Below are 18,603 nucleotides of genomic sequence, written 5' to 3' on the forward strand. Positions count from 1 at the left end.
CAACAGTCAGAAGACTGACCCCTGGGTGGTCTAACAACTGACATGGCCACAAGGCACTGATGTGGTCAAGACTGCATGGTGGAAGGCCTGCCCCAACTGCATTACCCCCCTCTTTCTCTCTCTCTCACACATACACATACACATGCACACACACGCCCCAGACAGCTTACCTCTTCTCTATCTCTATTGTGTCCAACAGTTGTAAGGATTGGGTAACATAGCAATCAGCAATTGTCTGGTTTATAGAAACTTCAGCATCTAACATCTGCAGATGAATGAAAATATAAAACATCAGCTTGTAGAATTCATTTTATGTCTGGATCTTAAAACCTAAGCTTACAGAGGACACCTGAGATAATCAATTTTCAAATTATCTGAGCCTATCTGCAAAATATGCTCAATTATCACATCAATAGCACCTATAAATGAAGTCTTAGAAGGAAAAAGATGCAACAATAACTATGATATGTTTACCGGCATTTGCTATTTGCTAGGCACCATGTAAAACATACATTGCCTCATTTATTCCTCAAACGTTGGACTTAACTACTATAACATCCATTTGAAGAGCAGGAAGTTAAGGTATAAAGAGGTTTGGTACTTTATTCAAGCTTTTTGGCTGGGTGGATTTCATTTCCATTGGATGACAGTGTGACAAGGCAGACTTAAAATCAGTCACATTAAAAAGTTGCAGTAAACTAATTATGCCGACTTGAAAAGGTGGGACCTGCCTAAAACCACCAACAGTATTTCTAAATATGCATCAGCACAGTGTGGGGAAACTCCTCTGTGATTTAATGATGCGATTATAATTATACCAGGTTCTTCCACATTTCAGAGAACTATACAGTGAAAATGCAAAGATCAGCTGAAGTATTTTCACATGCTCTTGGTATAGTCCTATACAATTTGCATTCTGTGGAAGCAAAGTTGTGCTAGGAGATTCTACGTAGAAAAAATAAGGGAGTTTGTCATTAATAAAGTAATACAACAAAACTGAAATGAATTAATTGAGTAATACAACGAAATTATGAAATGTAAGAAAGTTACACAGGACCAACTGACAACAGAATTTGCTTAAGACTTTCATTGCCCTGCCTGGTTGGCTCAGCGGTAGAGCCTCGGCCTGGCGTGCGGGGGACCCGGGTTCGATTCCCAGCCAGGGCACATAGGAGAAGCGCCCATTTGCTTCTCCACCCCCCCCCCCCCCCTTCCTCTCTGTCTCTCTCTTCCCCTCCCGCAGCCAAGGCTCCATTGGAGCAAAGATGGCCTGGGCGCTGGGGATGGCTCCTTGGCCTCTGCCCCAGGCGCTAGAGTGGCTCTGGTCTCGGCAGAGCGACGCCCCGGAGGGGCAGAGCATCGCCCCCTGGTGGGCGTGCCGGGTGGATCCCAGTCGGGCGCATGCGGGAGTCTGTCTGACTGTCTCTCCCCGTTTCCAGCTTCAGAAAAATACAAAAAAAAAAAAAAAAAAAAAAAGACTTTCATTGATTGGTAGTCTCCGTATTTTATTTAACCCTATCTTTCCCCGACTCCTGCCCCTGGGTGAGGGGACACGATGGCAGAGGGGACATGGGGCGGAGGACACGGGTTTACCTCGTATGTTTTCTGCTGTTCCAGGAGAGCTGGGAGGCCGTCGGCAACATTCACCTTGAGCATCTCTCCTATCTTCTCCAGAAGCCGGACCCACTTTTCACAGCAACTAAGAAACTTTTCATTTAATCCGATGCCCTGAAGCTCACTACAGAGATTTAAGGACAAATAGAGCCATATAACAATGAAATTACTGAGCTCAAGCTGTTAATTTTACTTTAATCAAAACAGAACAGGAGAGATGGGCTGACCTGCAGTGTTCCAGCGCCGTTGCCGTGGCCCGAATCCATTGCCGGTTCATATTCTGCAAAGTCTTCATGGCTATGTCACTAAGTGGGAGCCTGAGGCTTACTTCATTCAGGTGTTCAACAGCTGGGGAGAGGGCTGTCAGTGCCAGCACATGATCCTATGTAAAAAAAAAAAAATCCAGATTGTTAGATACCAGTAAGATTTCTACATGATGAAAGGGACCATCCCTACCTCAAAGATGAGGGGAAACGGCGGCCTACATACACGAGCGACTCGCTGACGGTCAAAGCGCTAGTGTTAGAACTGGACCTGAACCCAGGTCTCTCAGCAAGCTCACATATGGCCAGAAGCTGAACAGCCCAGGAAATAGAAAGGGATCTCGGATTTTGTCTTTGAGGAAGATGAGAACATGCCCAGGAAATAGAAAGGGATCTCGGATTTTGTCTTTGAGGAAGATGAGAACATGTTTTCTCTCTCTCTCTCTCTTTTTTTTTTTTTTAAATAAATTTTTATTTTAATGGGGTGACATCAATAAATCAGGGTACATACATTCAAAGAAAACATTTCCAGGTTATCTTGTCATTTAGTTCTGTTGCATACCCATCACCCGAAAAGAGATCATCCTCTGCCACCCTCCATCCAGTTCTCTCTGTACCCCTCCCCCTCCCCCTCTCCCTCCTCTCTCTCTTTTTTTAAAGACTCATTTTGGACCTTCAAATCCCATTTGGTTTGCCAACAACTTGACCTTTAATAGATCGTGTAGTTTACCTAAAAACCAAATGAAAATTTAATCCTTAAAATAATCCTAGTAAAGCATGGTACTTCAACATCTGTAGTTTGGTAGAATGTAAAATCATATAAGGATGCAAACTCATTACAATTTTTTATTTTTAAAATGATGTTCCAGGCAGAGCCTCTAGGTCAACAATATGTCCAGCAAACATCCTTCACAACATCCACGTTGTCACTACAGAACTCTGCTGTAATAGTCTAGGTCAGGGTCGGTCAACTTTGCCTGTAAATGGCTGGGTCATAAATAGGATCTCTGTTGCAACTCTGCACCTCTGCACTTGCAGCACAGAAATTCCAGTGAACAACATGTGAATGGAAGGGGACAAGTACGTGCCACAGATTCCTGGCTCCTGATCGAGGTTCCCTGATCGCCGTTACAAGCATTGGTACTTAGGCATATGCAGGATCCAGTATTCTTTAACTCTCCATTCATTTTTGTTGATTATACTAAATGTACTAAGCTAACAAATGACAAAATATACAATTAATTTAATAGGCTATTTCACTTCCGATCTTCAACTAACCAGAAAAATTTAATTAACCACAACAGCCAATTCCTAGATTATTCTAGTTGACTAAAGCTAAGTAGTAAAGGCATCAAAAATGAAAAAATCTACTAAAATTACCATGGCATTTTACTTAAATAGATTCCCATCTTGTCATACTTTTCTAGAGCTTCGGGAAAAGTAGGGCAAGAGTGCTTGAAATATACATGACTATGCTTAAGAGTTATGATACATACAGATTCTCTAATGTAACAGTAATTCGTTTATTTTTTATTCTACGGCCAGTCTAAGCACTTAGAAATGACAAATATTGTCAATACCAGGAATGAGTCAGGATTTTCTTTTTCTTGCTGGTAGAGTTTATCCAAATTTTCTTCTTCCTGCGTAATAAGACCTTTCAAAGATTCCAACTGGTCCTCGAAATCTTTAAACTGCGATAGAACAAACTAGAACAAGAGAAATTTTCATTAGAAATAATTTCCATGTGTGTATACAACAGAATTAAGCACAGCCTTGGGAGCTGGTGAAAGTTCCCCTTGTTGTCAACCCCCAACAGCACATTATTTCTTTGAATATTCAGAAGACTCCTGATTTTCCCTTGGTGCCTTTGGCAAAGCATTGAGCCTTCAAGGACGAATGGCTCACCTGCTTGAGGGGGCCCTGCGGAGGAGAGACAGTACATACTCTGCTGCCTCAGTCCTACTAAATATTTTTTTGCTGCTATTGAGATGTGATATTGGAGTTCCCTAGTTTTTTATGCAGCTCTTTGACAGCATGCACAAAAAGGCTTTTCAAAAAATGAATGCAGAATATAGCCAACGGCCTGTGACTCAATCACTCCACTTGGAGATCCAAGTCACTGTTGATATACGAACAGTGTATGAAATCTATGAACTTCTTAAACTAACAAGTTTGATTTAGAAGAAACGGGTTGCTTAAGATGGGCCCATTGCCCTTGTGATGGAAAAAAATCACATAATTGAAGAATCATGTCAAATGGCATATATTTTCGGGGCAGCTCTATTCTACAGTCGCCCTAAGGAGCAGTCCACAAAGCACTGATTATGGCACTTCATACAATAGAAGGAGTTAAGGGTCACTGGCAAATGTCCAACCCTACAACTGAAATGAAAAAATAAGATGAACCTCAAATTCATTCGCTTTCCCAAGCAGCATCTTTTCCAAGTAGGAAGCCCTCTGGAGGCAGTGCTGTTGACCAGAGTGGAGCACGTGGGTGTCAGACTCTGTGGACTGTGGGAGTTGATCCAGGAGAGTGGAATTTTGGAGAAAAGCTTCTTTTGTCTTCTGCACATCATGCTGCAGCTCCTGGAGAAGAAAAAGTGATCACAAAATATTTCCTCCTCCTTTCACACAAGAATTCCCACCCCCTATGGCTCCATCAACATCTAGGAGGATTTCTGCCCCCAAATTGTGAGCATGGCATTTTGTTACTGTGCATCTTAAAGAGCTGAAAAAGCTAAGTGTTCTTTCCATGATGCACATCACTGGGGCTGTTCTGAAATCTGTCAGTACAGAGATAAAACTGATCACTGACCAATAGAGTTGGGGCTTCTGGTTTTTAGAAACTGGAGACGACCTGGGTGAGGCCTGTGTTTTATATTTTTAATCACTGAACACGTCAGACATCTGTTTTAATGCCATTTTAATGATCAACGCAATCCTGTACCGTCTGAAAGTTTGTGACATAAATAAATTTATTTGCAGACTGTAGAATCTCATTAACCAAGCTGGCTTTATGGCTACTATGGAAATACTGTGTATGTAAATTTGTCTTCTAATTTTCTTTTTACAATAATAGATCAGGTACAATTTAATCAGAAATACCAATCACATCTGTTGGATTCTTGTCTTTCTCATTAAATTGGTTAATACTTTTTGATTTGCCCTATAGTATCAGAAAATACAAAGGGCAAAAGGCTGCTGGTCATCCAGTTTAAAACTTCAAAGTAGTTACTTTCTAGGCCGTTAACATAATAGGATAAAACCACAGAGAAATCATACAGCTCTTAAATACAGTCTATCGCTATAACCTCAGAAAAGCCATATTAACGTAGAGATGAGTCCATCATTATCTTTTTCTAATGATTATTTTTAAAGCAAGAGATTCAATATCTCTTATTGTTAGACTCACACTCAGTTGAGATACTTTTGCTTTTATTTGAGATTATGCATGAGACTTATGCTTTCAAGATTGATCTGCTAGAAGGAAAGGGAAGATTTGGAATGCGGTGGTGTCAGGCAGCCCTGACCCAGCTAGATGCTGCCGGGACCCGGCCTCTGCGCCTCTCCACCTGGCCCTCCCAACCTCACACATCCCAGTCTCGCCGGCGTGATCCCCAGCCTGCCCATGCACCTGCTAGGACCCACTCCTCTGTCCTGGGTCCCTGGGTCTCAGCCGTTGGTCTCCCCAAAGGGCTCTGCACCCACCTTGATGTCCCGCAGGGCCGGTGTCAGGATCTCGGCCAGGTTGTTTCCGGACATGTTGATGTTGGCAAATTGGTCGTACTTGGCTTCCTGCTGCTGCAGCCTGGTCGCAGCCTCCGTGTGAGCACTGGTGCAGGCCCTCCAGAGCTGCAGCTGGCTCTGGGCCTTCGGCAACTGCTCCGCAATGTCTTGGTTTACCTGGGTCCACCTGTCAGGGCAATGGGAACAGGTCCTTAACCCCACCCTTCCCCTTGCTGCAAAAGCTCAATGCGCACACTCGACCGGTAATGGCTTTTTAAATTAATTGCACCATTAATATATACACAGAAGTCCAAATGTGAATATTTAACTGACTTTGTCATTCTCAACAAAAATGACAAAATTTGTGATTGGCAAGAAGTATCTATTGTGGTATGACAGTCTCTTAGGCAAATGTGGAGAACGTACTACACTGTACGCCCGATGAAACTCCACTTAGGAGGAGCTCCTATTTTATGGGGGTGGGGTGGGTGGGAGTGTCTTTAAATAGGCCAATTTAAATTGTGTTCCTGTGAAATTTATTCCCCAATTACAGAAGCCATACACATCCTTAACATAAAAGTGGAAATGAAGGAAATTTTTCATTCCACACACAGTCTTCAGAATCTTGCCTTTTCTTCCCCATCACCCAGCCAGCGGGAGGCCAGCCTGCATAGCCCACTCTATAAAATGAAAGCCTTGCAATTAGCGAGGGCCACACTCCTTAAGCTTTCTACCATACGCGCTTCATCGAAATCCCTTCCAAGTCCACAAGTCACTTCCTTGAAGGTATTCTAACTCCCTTTCTTCCGTTTTAGAACGTTTCCAGTGGAGCAGAAGATCCCCCCCTTAGTCTGTTTCTGCCTGGGATTCTGGAGTCCCTGAGGATGACACGGGGGATTTAGTCTGCATATAGTAACTTTCTGAAAATGGCTTCTCTGTGGCTGTCACTGCAGTATTTCGAGACTGATTATACCAAATGCTTGAACAGGGCAGGTGAGAGCCTTCATAGGAGTCAATCCTTCAACCAGTACAGACCAGAACAGTATGAAACCAGTCATCTCATATGATTAAGGTGACTAGAACTTCCAAGGCCCATGACACATCGTTTACCACATGCTATTAAGATATCTGCTGTATTGCTCAAGTTGTATCCTAAGGTGTACCTTGTGTGAGTATGTTGGCATTTCTCTTCGATTATTTCAGCAACTGAGGGGCAGTGGTCTTTGAGTTTCCCGATAACCCCCTGGAGTCTCTGCCAATTGCCTTCACGGCTCTCAGCTTCGTCCTGAAGAGACTGGGGGAGCAGAGCGGGGGTGTTAGAGTCAGAGGGCCCAGCTCGTTCCTAGAAGGGCCGCAGGCTTTCAACACCTGCTGTGTACCACAAGAAGAACAACGCTCCAACCTGGACAGGACTGAGGTAATTATTAGCAATGTGAAGAAGACAGCAACTGAGAAGGCATTCCTTCATTTGAGACAAAAACTTTAAAAAGTGTGCTTAAGAGAAAAAAAACCCACGAAAACTTTTATTTACATTGTAAATGTATTGATAATATGAATAATAAAAATGAAGAAAAATTCAATGTAAATTTTTACAAAGCTTTGCTCATTTAGCTCAGGTGATGCATTTTGGTATTTCAAGTTCTATTTTTGATGCTACTATTTAAAACACCGTGCTGTGCTTCTCTCTCAAGAGCACAAACGCAATTGTGTCCATCACTGTGCCTGCTTCCCCTGGAGATTATCAGCCAGTAAAGCGCAGTGCCAAGATCTGGTTAACCTACCTGAAGGCTCTGCACCTGGCACCTCAGGGCCTCCAGTGACAGAACCACGGGCTTGCTGTGCTCCACGCAGTACCGGAATCGAACTGTCATCATACTCACGTCATCATAGAGTTTATCGTACATCTTCCACTCCTGTAAGACGGACTGCACGGAGGTCTTGAGCTCACTGACCTATACGGAAAGTGGAAGCGCCTTTAGGAAATCACTGAAAAGAGGCTCTCTCATCAGTATCTTTTCTTTCCAAGGACTCTATCTGCCATTTAGGCATTTCAATTTGAAGGCAGTGGAGGAGCTCCAGGACCTTAACCGAAGGTGGGAAGCAATAACAAAAACTATCAGAGATGGCTCAGTTTTAGAACAGATGAATGGAAAAGAGCCCTGAGACCTGCCAGACTAGCATGGAGGGAGGTCAGCTCGGAGCGGCAGCCCAAGGAAAGAACACTGGGTGAGGATTCAGAATCTGCGAGTGTGCCTTTCTGCGGCAGCCTACTAGCTATTTCCTTGGATATGTTACTTAACCCTTGAGTCTGTGTTCTCATCCACAAAACAGAGGTAATAAAAAATAACAAAACAATGTATGTGGAAAGGCTCTGAAAGCTGTAAAGCACCATCCGGGTAAAATGCTACCTGTGTTAGCTGGTACTTACGTCTGAGCACTATGAGAGAGCGAGCAAACATTGGAGAGGAACATGCGTGGCCAGAATGGCAGGCCAGCGCTGATTCGGAGGAAATGCAAAGGTGAGCATATTTTTATTGTTAATATGTGCTCATAATCTTAAGTGATGGAGGTTGTAGCATTTGAATGATTTCAGATACCACTGAAAATATTGAATATATAAATACATATATATATATATATATTGCATCAAGAACACTTATAGCTCAGTAATAAAAAGATAAATGACCAAACTAAAAAATGGGCAAAGGATTGAGTCTTTCTAAGGAATACAGCCAATAAGCACATGAAAAGATGCAGTGAGCCCAGTGCCTCACAAAACACATAACAATCACACACAAGATATGTTAAGCTCAGCTCCTATCTTCCTGCCTGAGTTCTGGGGGAGGCAAGAGGCTGGGGGTCACCTACGGATTTCACTCACAGGGTTATTCCTAACGCCCTCTTGGGACAAACGGTCAACAGTAGACTTTAGCAGATGACAAATAATCCACAATCAGGACTCTCTGGAAAAGAGGGACACACCTACAACTGATTGGTATTTATACTTTTCTCCCTCCGTTGGTGGGGAAACATCAAGATCGCAGTGTCTAGAGACGCCTGTCCTTTCTCCTGCGGTGCTCTCCTCCTGAAGGGGTCTGTGCAGACTCGGACGTGCCTTTCATAAAACGACCAATGTCTTCCACTCTTCCGCTATTCTCCTCACCACATCAATGTTTCCCTCCAACTCTGGAGCTCTCCCGGTGCGGACCGTGCTTCTAGCTTAATAAAGGCCACAGGAGACAGGACCAGTCTCTCCCTGAAGCATCTCCCTACAGGAGTCCGAGCTGCTGCTTTGTTGCTGCCCTCACGTATCTGGCCAGGAAACAGCACCAGATGCTCTGGGGTTTTTTTTGTTTGTTTTTTGGGAGGGGATGAAGACATTTTTGTGTGTGTGTATACACGAGACAAAACAAAGAAAACCAAGTGGATTTCTAGACTGCCAATGATGTTGAGATTGGTGGCTTTGCCTCTAATTATCCAGTGGGGGGGGGGGGAGGAGGGGGGGAGATTTGAAATGCTTTTCTCTATTTGTCTTCAGTAATTTTCTCTGCAAGTTTTCAGCTTTTGGTATGGAGCATGTCTCCACGATTAAACAGCCGCAAATAAGATAAAAGATGGATACATACAGAGAAATAGCACACTTCAAACGAACTCGAGTACCTGGCTGAGGACACTGCTCCTCTTTTGAAACAACCCATCAATTCTGGATGCTGTATCCTCCAACAGCGGCCTTGTCCCACTCTCTGAGGTCAGGCAACTTTGTCTCAACTCATCCAGTGCTTTGGATTTAACTGCAAGTTGATTTTCTATATCCTAGAGGGCAAAGAAAATAGTTTTCATATGGAGAGTATCAAAACACAATTAATAAGGTGTAAGAGACAGGATTTTACTATTTTCAAGTGACACTAGAAGCATACAATTAAATAACATTACACCAAAGACATTAATCATAACACAATTCCATTTTTACAACGAATTACCACCATATAAATTTACATTATTACAATAAGAGTTTTTAAAATCACTTCAATTATTACAGATATCGAGATTTTAGAAGAGTCGAGGTAACAAGTCCTTATCATCACAGTATAACAGAGTCCCGGAGATCCAGTCCCCACCATGTCTGCCCTGTACTGGCTGTTGGACCAGGCCTTAAGTCATCAAACCCCTGTTAGGCAAACAAGTTTGTAACAACTTGTTTTAGGTTTGCTCACTTGTGTTGGGGCAGCGCCGTGTGTGTATAGTCTGTGAAAGGCTGCGAGTGCTTGCCCTCAGGGAGGCAGAGTGCAAATCGCAGATTGCCTGCCCCCAAGGGGAGGAGTGGGTGATTCTTTGCTGGAGGAGGGGTTTCTTGGCCCAGCCAGTTTGGCTAGAGCAGGGGTCAGGAACCTTTTTGGCTGAGAGAGCCATGAATGCCACATATTTCAAAATATAATTCCGTGAGAGCCATACAATGACCCATGTACTTTACGCATTATCCAATAAAAATTTGGTGGTGTCCCGGAGGACAGCTGTGATTGGCTCCAGCCACCCAAAACCATGAACATGAGCGGTAGGAAATGAATAGATTATAGACATGAGAATGTTGTATATTTCTAACATGATTATTTTTATTATTAAAGATTTGTCTGAGAGCCGGATGCAGCCATCAAAAGAGTCACATCTGGCTCGCGAGCCATAGGTTCCTGACCCCTGGGCTAGAGAGTTGAGAGAGAGAGAGAGAGAGAGAGAGAAAGCTGAGGGGACTTGGGAGCCCTGAGATTTTGGCCAGGCCTGTTTGGCTGGGGTGTGCTGAGGCTGGTGGGGGACTGTGAGTCCGGCTGAGTCCAGAATGCTGAGGGGCTTTGGCGCCCTGCCTGTTTGCTCGTCCGTCATTACAAGACTTTAATAAATGGAATGGCCCACCATTTTCTGGCTCCACTATTCCTTTACCATCTGCCTGAATCCAATGGGAACCTGCATGGCCACGTCGGCGGCTCCTGGCCTTACAGCCCCCATGTCTTCCCCATGTGGAAAGCAGTGATGATACCCCATGTGGTACATAGGCTAGAAGTCAAGCTAGCCAGGGTGGTCTGCTGGGGCATGGTGCAGCTCTGGGCTGTGGGATGTAGGCTTCCAGACCGGAGGTATGTTAGATCTGAGGCGGCTGCAAAATTCCTAAGTGGAAGTGGCTAGTAGGTAATTAGAAGCAGGATACGACCATTTGAAAAGCCCTCTCCTGGTGTCGTCGCTGCTCACACATGTCCGGTACTATTCTGTAGCCTTCTAAGTAGAACTGGGGTCCCATGAGCAGCGCCACCCTCATAGTTGCAGAAGCAGCATAGCTGATGCATTTTCAGGGAGTGGCCCGATCAGGGCGGTGCGGGTGCGGAAGGAGGCTTAATCTACGGCAGAAGGAGGCTTCATCTACGTGCGGGTGAGGGCCCCTCAAAGACTAAGTGACCCGGTGAATGACAACTACACAGGAAAGTGCATGACCAACACCCTCAAGCCCAAATGTGATCTAGACAGGGGTTCGCAAGGACGAGCTGTCCTTGGAGAACACATTACACAGCAGGTAGAAGAAAATCATCTCCCCCTGAAGAAACAATGAAGTAGTCAAGACAGTGAAACTTCCAAGTAATTTTATGAATATTTGAGATATGGTTTTAAGACATAACAATTAGAAAACATCTAACAATCAAAATTCCATTTGAACATTTTTTTCCTCAGGAATACTATTTAATAACTTCTTAAGGACAACAATAACTGTGAAAATAGTTTGTTCTGTTTACCATAAAAAAAAAAAACTTGGATAATTGTCTATTTGACAAAAGAAAGGTAAGTACATGGGGTGTGGAGGGGAGTCCTGAGAAGTCACCACAGCTTGCCCGATTTGTGGCCCAGAGAGCCTGACCAGCGGCGTGGACGGGCGCCGTGGGCCGCCTCACCTGACAATCCAGAAGCATCTTCTGCACCGAGATCACATTTTCAGGTTTCTGTACATTTTTCAGTCTCTCCTCCTGGGCCTCCATCCAGTTATTTAACATCTGTATTTTGTTCTCATTCTCAGTGATACTTTCCAAAAGTTGTTCCAAATGTTGTATCTACAAGTGACAAATAAATCATATGCTTTAACATGTAAGTGCCATGATATGTTTTAATAGAATAATATTTTTTCTTCTCAGATTTCTAGTTTGCATAAAGTTTCCCAATAACTTTTGGAATAAAAATTCATAAATCAGGCAATAGAATTAAAATTCCCTTAAAAAAAGAAGATCTAATATTTGAAATGAAATTTAACCTGCGAAAAAAGTAGGCTGTTTTGAAGTTCCATAATATCTGAACAAAATCAAATCATGTTGCTAACATTCAATATTATATATTATTCAGATATATATAATATTATATACTATTTACATATGTTTTTACATTTGTTTTCCTCTATTTCATGGGCACTTGCTTTCATTGACATATGCTTTTATTAATTTAAAAGGCTGCCCAATAAATATTTCATCAAATGAACACAGCAGGCCCTGGCTGGTTGGCTCAGCGGTAGAGCGTCGGCCTGGCGTGTGGGGGACCCGGGTTCAATTCCCGGCCAGGGCACATAGGAGAAGCGCCCATTTGCTTCTCCACCCCCTCCCCCTCCCCTTCCTCTCTGTCTCTCTCTTCCCCTCCCGCAGCCAAGGCTCCATTGGAGCAAAGATGGCCTGGGCGCTGGGGATGGCTCCTTGGCCTCTGCCCCAGGCGCTAGAGTGGCTCTGTGCGCGGCGGAGCGACGCCCCGGAGGGGCAGAGCATTGCCCCCTGGTGGGCAGAGCGTCGCCCCTGGTGGGCAGAGCGTCGCCCCTGGTGGGCGTGCCGGGTGGATCCCAGTCGGGCGCATGCGGGAGTCTGTCTGACTGTCTCTCCCCGTTTCCAGCTTCAGAAAAATACAAAAAAAAAAAAAAAAATGAACACAGCATAATTTGGTTAGTTATTCCTTTGTGGTTAGAAAATTAAGGTACTCTACTTTTACCAGTATAAATAATTGTGAATTTAATAGCTTGTGTGCACGGCTTTCCTTTTTGAGGACTGTTTACTTACTATAAATGTGTAAGAGGTGAACTGCTTGGTTAAGAGATAAGAATAGATAAAATGATTATTGTTGTTCTTGACATTTTCTGAATGCTTTTCCAAAAGGACATTTAAGCCATTATCTGCAATGTATGAATGTAATGGCTTTGGGCTTTTATCTTATTAAGTTTTTCTAATGGTATACTAATGTTTATTTTGATAACTGAGTTGTAATATTTTCATGTTTATTTGCTATAGTTCTTTTCTGATATTATGTTCTTTGTTCATTCATATACCGTACTTGGATCTTAATTGGAGAAATCCATTTGTAGGCATTTTCTATACAATAAAGAAATCAACAGACTGCCCTTATCAATTACATATAATGATTAAATATTTTCCCAGAATAAGTTCTCTTAATCTTTTCAGAGTTGGGGAATAAAAATCTCCCAAAAAGCCACATGCATTTTCCTCCCTTTTTTAAAATCTTTTCCATCTACTTTTACAGAAAATGTCAAAAGCTCTGACCACTTAGTAGCGTCACATAATGCCCTACATCTTAAATAAAATTCTCCTCTTGCCTGACCAGGCGGTGGCGCAGTGGATAGAGCGTCGAATGGTATGTGGAGGACCCAGGTTTGAAACCCCGAGGTTGCCGGCTTGAGCGCGGGCTCATCTGGTTTGAGCAAGGCTCACCAGCTTGGACCCAAGGTCGCTGGCTTGAGCAAGGGGTCACTTGGTCTGCTGAAGGCCCAGGTCAAGGCACATATGAGAAAGCAATCAATGAACAACTAAGGTGTTGCAACGAAGAATTGATGCTTCTCATCTCTCTCCCTTCCTGTCTGTCGGTCCCTCTCTCTGTGTCTCTCTCTCTCCATCTCTGTCACACACACAAAAATTCTCCTCTTAACTTGCCCAACTCAATTTCCCACTAAGAAATCCTCAAAAGGTACATAAGGACTATTTTTATACTTTTGTATGAAGAATTCTAAGAAGGCTATAATTGAGATGATTATTAGGCTTCATGGTAAATTAACTACGTGAATGTCTTAAAATTTTGCAGAAAGCGGTCTTTCGCAGAGGCCGGATCCTGGTCGGCTGGAGACGCACGCGCACCTCTCTGTTCAGTGTCCCGTGCACCCGGTGCCACTGGCGGTTCATCTCTCCCAGGAGCTCGGCGAACTCCGTCCTCTCGTAGCGCTTACTCTCTACATCGCAGGTGCTTAACTGAAGCAACGACTGGTTAACAAAGTCGACTACCCACTGTTTGTAGTCCATTTCCATTCTGAACTCCTAAAACAAAACCAACAAACAAAGTTAAACCATCCAAGGCTGAAATGAAGTAGGTTTTAGAGGAACCGGAGTCCCCTTTGGTGCCAGGCGCTCTGTTCTGCCTTCTCCAAGCCCAACCAGCTTTTTATGAGTGGAGAGTCTTTTTGGAAATTCCACATTCCTGGGAAGATATTGACTCTCCACTTTCAACCAGATAGCCAGGTATGGTGGCGACAATATCGGAACCCAAACGAGGACCCGGGGATTGATGGGAGTTCCTGCAAGAGGCCACCTGAGAGCTCCCTAGAACTCAGACACCCCCTGCGGCTGCAGGGAAAGGGGCAGGATGGGAAGTCTGAAGGTAAAACTCCCAGAACACCCTGGACACCTTCAAGGAACTGGACCAGTTAGGCAGCTTCTCGGATTCTCCGGGTACAGTCTAAGCTGCCCAGTTTGGATGGCTTTAAGTGATAGAGCAATCCTCAACTCACCTATGGCCAACTATGTTTCTCTCAAGCCTGCACCTTGGGTTTTTTCTGACAAATTCTAGGCCATCCTTAGGAGACAGTCAGAAGAGCAAACCACGTGGTACATGCTAGGTTAACTAGGGCCTGTGAACGCACATACACATGGACACCTGAAAGGTGTCCACTACTCACTGAAGGTAGCATGTGATAGAATATAAAAATAAAATCCTTGCCTACATCATGCCTTGTGACTAAGCCATCCATCTTCTGCCCCCCAGAGGTTCGGTCCGTCAACCTGTGAGGTCTTTGAAAGCAATGACCAGGGCCTTCAATCATCTCTGTGATCCTAGGGGCGAACCAATGCCTGGCACACAGTTAAGTGTTTGTGTGTGGCTTGTTCAATACTGCTTAAATCTACTTGAAATCAAGTATCAAGGAGAAAAGCTATGTTCACATCTATTTGTAGGCTATCAACTATAGCAATGTGTCCTTACACATTCTCTTATTCAAAGAACATTTAACATCTATTGGCTGTCTGATATGAGGCTAGGTGTGCTATTTCAGGGAGGTGAAGGATAGCATCTGCTCTTAAACAGCTAAGTCAAGGTGGAGAGACAGGCAACCAAGCCAATAATTATAATGCCATGTGGTAGAAAGTATTGTTAGCACCACAGAGACACCTAATCCCAGAAAGTAAGCTAATGTGGAAGGGAAAGGCAAGGGGTAGACTTCCAAATGAGAAGATACTTGAACTGACTCTTGAAGGATGACCATGAGGATTTCTACAGCGAAATGCAGGGCCCTGGGATTCCTGGCGGGGGTGCAGCATGTACAAAAGCATGAGGAGGGAGAGCACCAGAAGCCACTGAGAGACCATCTCTCTCTCTCTCTCTCTCTCTCTCTCTCTCTCTCTCTCTCTCTCTCGTCTTCCACCACTCCCTCCCCCACATCCAGAATTACTTTTTCTACATTATATCCTACATGTCTCTTTGTTCAGTATTTCCCCTCCAATTGCCTTGCCTTCTTATTTAATGAAAAGACCTCTGGCTCTTTTTTTGTGTAATTACCTTATACTTCCGAAGGAGACTTTTAACTTGAGATGCGGAACTCGGTGAGCGCTCTGAGTCTTCACCTGCAGTTTGATGTTCCACATTGTTCATCCAGCTAATCATCTCCGTGATTGCTTTACGAGATGGCAATTTCTCCATCTGAAGCTGCAAGGACAAAATGATTTTCCATTTAATTGCCTGCAGTTCACAACACGAATCAGGGCATCACTAAAGATATCTGGTTTTATAAAAAGGTCTTGCTACATAATTACGCAGGTTGCTCACAAAAACAAACCCGGCGTTCAAGCTTAGAATCAACGACCTGAAAACAATGACGATGACCTTCACATAAACTAACGCGGTGGTTCAGATAAGCTGGGAAATAAAGTAATTAAGCCTGATTTCTCTCTCAAGAAAGATCCCACTGGAGGGGGAGTCCAGTAATTAAGACCTATATTCAGTGGTGCCAGAGAAAAATAGGTAGTGTCAATGAAAATTATTGAGCCAAAGAAATAATTTTAAAATAGTTGTGAGCTAACAAGTGAAGGCTAATTTAAATGCTGGGTCTTTAAAGACTTACCTGGTGAAGCTTTTCTTGAATGTCGGGCAGCTGAGTTACGAGCACTGTCCATTTCTGCTCGAACTGCGCTAGGGAAGCCCTCAGGGCGGCCGTGTCGGCCTCCTTCAGGTGAAGAAGCTGGTTCCCGGTGCTCAGAACCGCAGTCTTCAAGGAGGACTTCTCATCCACTTCCTTTGAAAACTCCTAAAGACAGTGTCAAAATTTAAAAACTTTGGCCCTGGCCGGTTGGCTCAGTGGTAGAGCATCGGCCTGGCGTGCAGCAGTCCCGGGTTCGATTCCTGGCCAGGGCACACAGGAGAAGCGCCCATTTGCTTCTCCACCCCCCCTTCCTCTCTGTCTTTCACTTCCCCTCCTGCAGCGAGGCTCCATTGGAGCAAAGATGGCCCGGGCACTGGGGATGGCTCCTTGGCCTCTGCCCCAGGCGCTAGAGTGGCTCTGGTTGCAACAGAGCGATGCCCCGGATGGGCAGAGCGTCGTCCCCTGGTGGGCGTGCCGGGTGGATCCCGGTCGGGCACATGTGGGAGTCTGTCTGACTGCCTCCCTGTTTCCAGCTTCAGAATATTAAAAAAAAAAAAAAATTAAAAACTTTAAATATAGAACAGAGTGACTAAGAGTCAGAATACCTGATTCGAGTCCAAAACAAAATAATTGAATTCAACCCAAATACTAAATATCTGCATGTGGACGTGTATGTATGCATGGGTATACAAATGCACACGCATGCACACACATGTGCACACTCTTATCCTACTAAGGGTCAGACTCTGTTCCAGGCGTTAGATATATGGAGAAGGAATGAAAATGATAGAATCCCTGCCCCTTGAGTGGCTTATCATCTAGTGGGTTAGTATTTTAAAAAATAGATAAATCATCATTTCAACTTTAAAAAAGAAAGCATGGAACACAATACAAAGTTCATTAAGTGAATTAAATGCAACAAATATTTAACTAAAATATTTGAAATCCTTCCTATACACTTACAGTTTTTTTTAAAGTATATTTTAAAATATATCTATTTTAATACCAGAGTGAATAATCCTAGCTACAAAATATAAAAAATGGAGAGAGAAAAGACTAAAAGGTTTCAAAAATGTAATTTATATTGCAAAAGATATACTTTCCTTTAAGAAAAATCTCAAACAATAGAATAACATTTTAGAAGACATATCTATTCTAGATAATTTAAAGCCATGAATTTATTAATTTTAATGTGTATGACTTAATAATCCTGTATAGTTTTTATTGGGGCAGGAGAATTCTTTTCTGCATGTGCAAAATATGCTCCATGTCAGAGCAAGTTTCAAACTTATATATGCTTCATAGGGTCAATTAAAAATATATTCCAGCATTATTATAAGTGAATAAACAGCACAAAAAGTTTTAAGTTTAGAGAATGCAGCTGATATTAGCCCATGTCTTATTCCTTATCCACAAATGATTATGGAGACTATCACATCCATCCTGAACATCTTCCCCAATAGTTATTTCTGATCGATTACTATCTGAGCATATTTGATTACAACTTACAAAGAAGCTGTCTATGTTGCTTCTGATTGTATCCAAGTCCTGAGACACATTGAGAGACTGTTCTTTCCAGTAGTTCAGAGTTTGCTGAGACGACTCCAACCACTTGGTAAACTGGTCTGAATCTCTGTTATAACTGACAAGGACAGAGTGAGAGAAAGGAGATTAGAAACACTCTATTGATGATAGACATCACCAGCGTATTTTCTTTCTCTTTCTCTCTTTCCTTCCTTCCTCCCTCCCTCCCTTCCTTCCTCTCTTTCTTCCTTCTTTCTTCCTTCCTTCTTCTTTCTTTCTTTCTCCCTTCCTTCTTTCTTTCCTTCCTTCCTTCCTTCTTTCTTCCTTCCTTCCTCCCTCTCTCTCTCTTTCTTTCTTTCTTTCTCTCTCTCTCCCTCTCCCTTCCTTCTTTCCTTCCTTCCTCTCTTTCTTCCTTTCTTTCTCTCTCTCTCTTTCTTTTCTTTCTTTTTCTTTCTTTCTTTCTTTCTTTTTCTTTCTTTCTTTCTTCTTTCTTTCTTTCTCTTCCTCCCTCCCTCCCTCCCTCCCTCCCTCCCTCCCTCTCTCTTTCTTTCTTTCTTTTACAGAGACAGAGAAAGAGTCAGAGAGAGGGATAGATAGGGACAGACAGACAGGAACGGAGAGAGATGAGAAGCATCAATCATCAATTCTTCGTTGCAGCATATTAGTTGTTCATTGATTGCTTTCTCATATGTGCTTGACCGCGGGCCTTCAGCAGATCAAGTAACCTTGCTCAAGCCAGCAACCTTGGGTCCAAGCTGGTGAGCTTTGCTCAAACCAGATAAGCCCACACTCAAACTGGCGACCTTGGGGTCTCAAACCTGGGTCCTCCGCATCCCAGTCTGACGCTCTATCCACTGCGCCACCGCCTGGTCAGGCCCAGCGTATTTTCTTATTTCACTGTATGTTTTCCCATGTTCATTAGCTCTATTATTCAGAAAATTATTATGTTTCAAGGATTATACCCTGTTTTATCCCATGCTCCAAATCTGATGTGCCTGGAATTTTTATGACTCTCTCCATTATGAGTAATCAAAAAGAAAGAGGCATTTAAAG

The 18,603-nt window shown here is 43.4% G+C and overlaps 1 protein-coding gene across 8 annotated transcripts in view; it reads right to left on the minus strand.

Annotated features, from left to right (window-relative positions):
• SYNE2 (spectrin repeat containing nuclear envelope protein 2) overlaps window positions 1-18,603 on the minus strand; it is a 351,348-nt gene that overhangs the window by 49,713 nt on the left and 283,032 nt on the right. For all 8 annotated transcript variants that reach the window (XM_066272842.1, XM_066272840.1, XM_066272839.1 and 5 more), the window contains 14 exons: window positions 17,536-17,668; window positions 16,009-16,191; window positions 15,447-15,593; window positions 13,757-13,933; window positions 11,534-11,689; window positions 9,264-9,416; window positions 7,385-7,555; window positions 6,767-6,897; window positions 5,586-5,790; window positions 4,284-4,463; window positions 3,458-3,583; window positions 1,842-1,996; window positions 1,594-1,738; window positions 171-265 (listed from right to left, as the gene is read on the minus strand). In XM_066272842.1, coding sequence (XP_066128939.1) covers window positions 171-265; window positions 1,594-1,738; window positions 1,842-1,996; window positions 3,458-3,583; window positions 4,284-4,463; window positions 5,586-5,790; window positions 6,767-6,897; window positions 7,385-7,555; window positions 9,264-9,416; window positions 11,534-11,689; window positions 13,757-13,933; window positions 15,447-15,593; window positions 16,009-16,191; window positions 17,536-17,668 — 2,157 coding nt within the window. The remainder of the gene's footprint in view (window positions 1-170; window positions 266-1,593; window positions 1,739-1,841; window positions 1,997-3,457; window positions 3,584-4,283; window positions 4,464-5,585; window positions 5,791-6,766; window positions 6,898-7,384; window positions 7,556-9,263; window positions 9,417-11,533; window positions 11,690-13,756; window positions 13,934-15,446; window positions 15,594-16,008; window positions 16,192-17,535; window positions 17,669-18,603) is intronic.

Source organism: Saccopteryx bilineata, chromosome 4 (genome assembly GCF_036850765.1).
Source record: "Saccopteryx bilineata isolate mSacBil1 chromosome 4, mSacBil1_pri_phased_curated, whole genome shotgun sequence".
Classification (NCBI taxonomy): Eukaryota; Metazoa; Chordata; class Mammalia; order Chiroptera; family Emballonuridae; genus Saccopteryx; species Saccopteryx bilineata.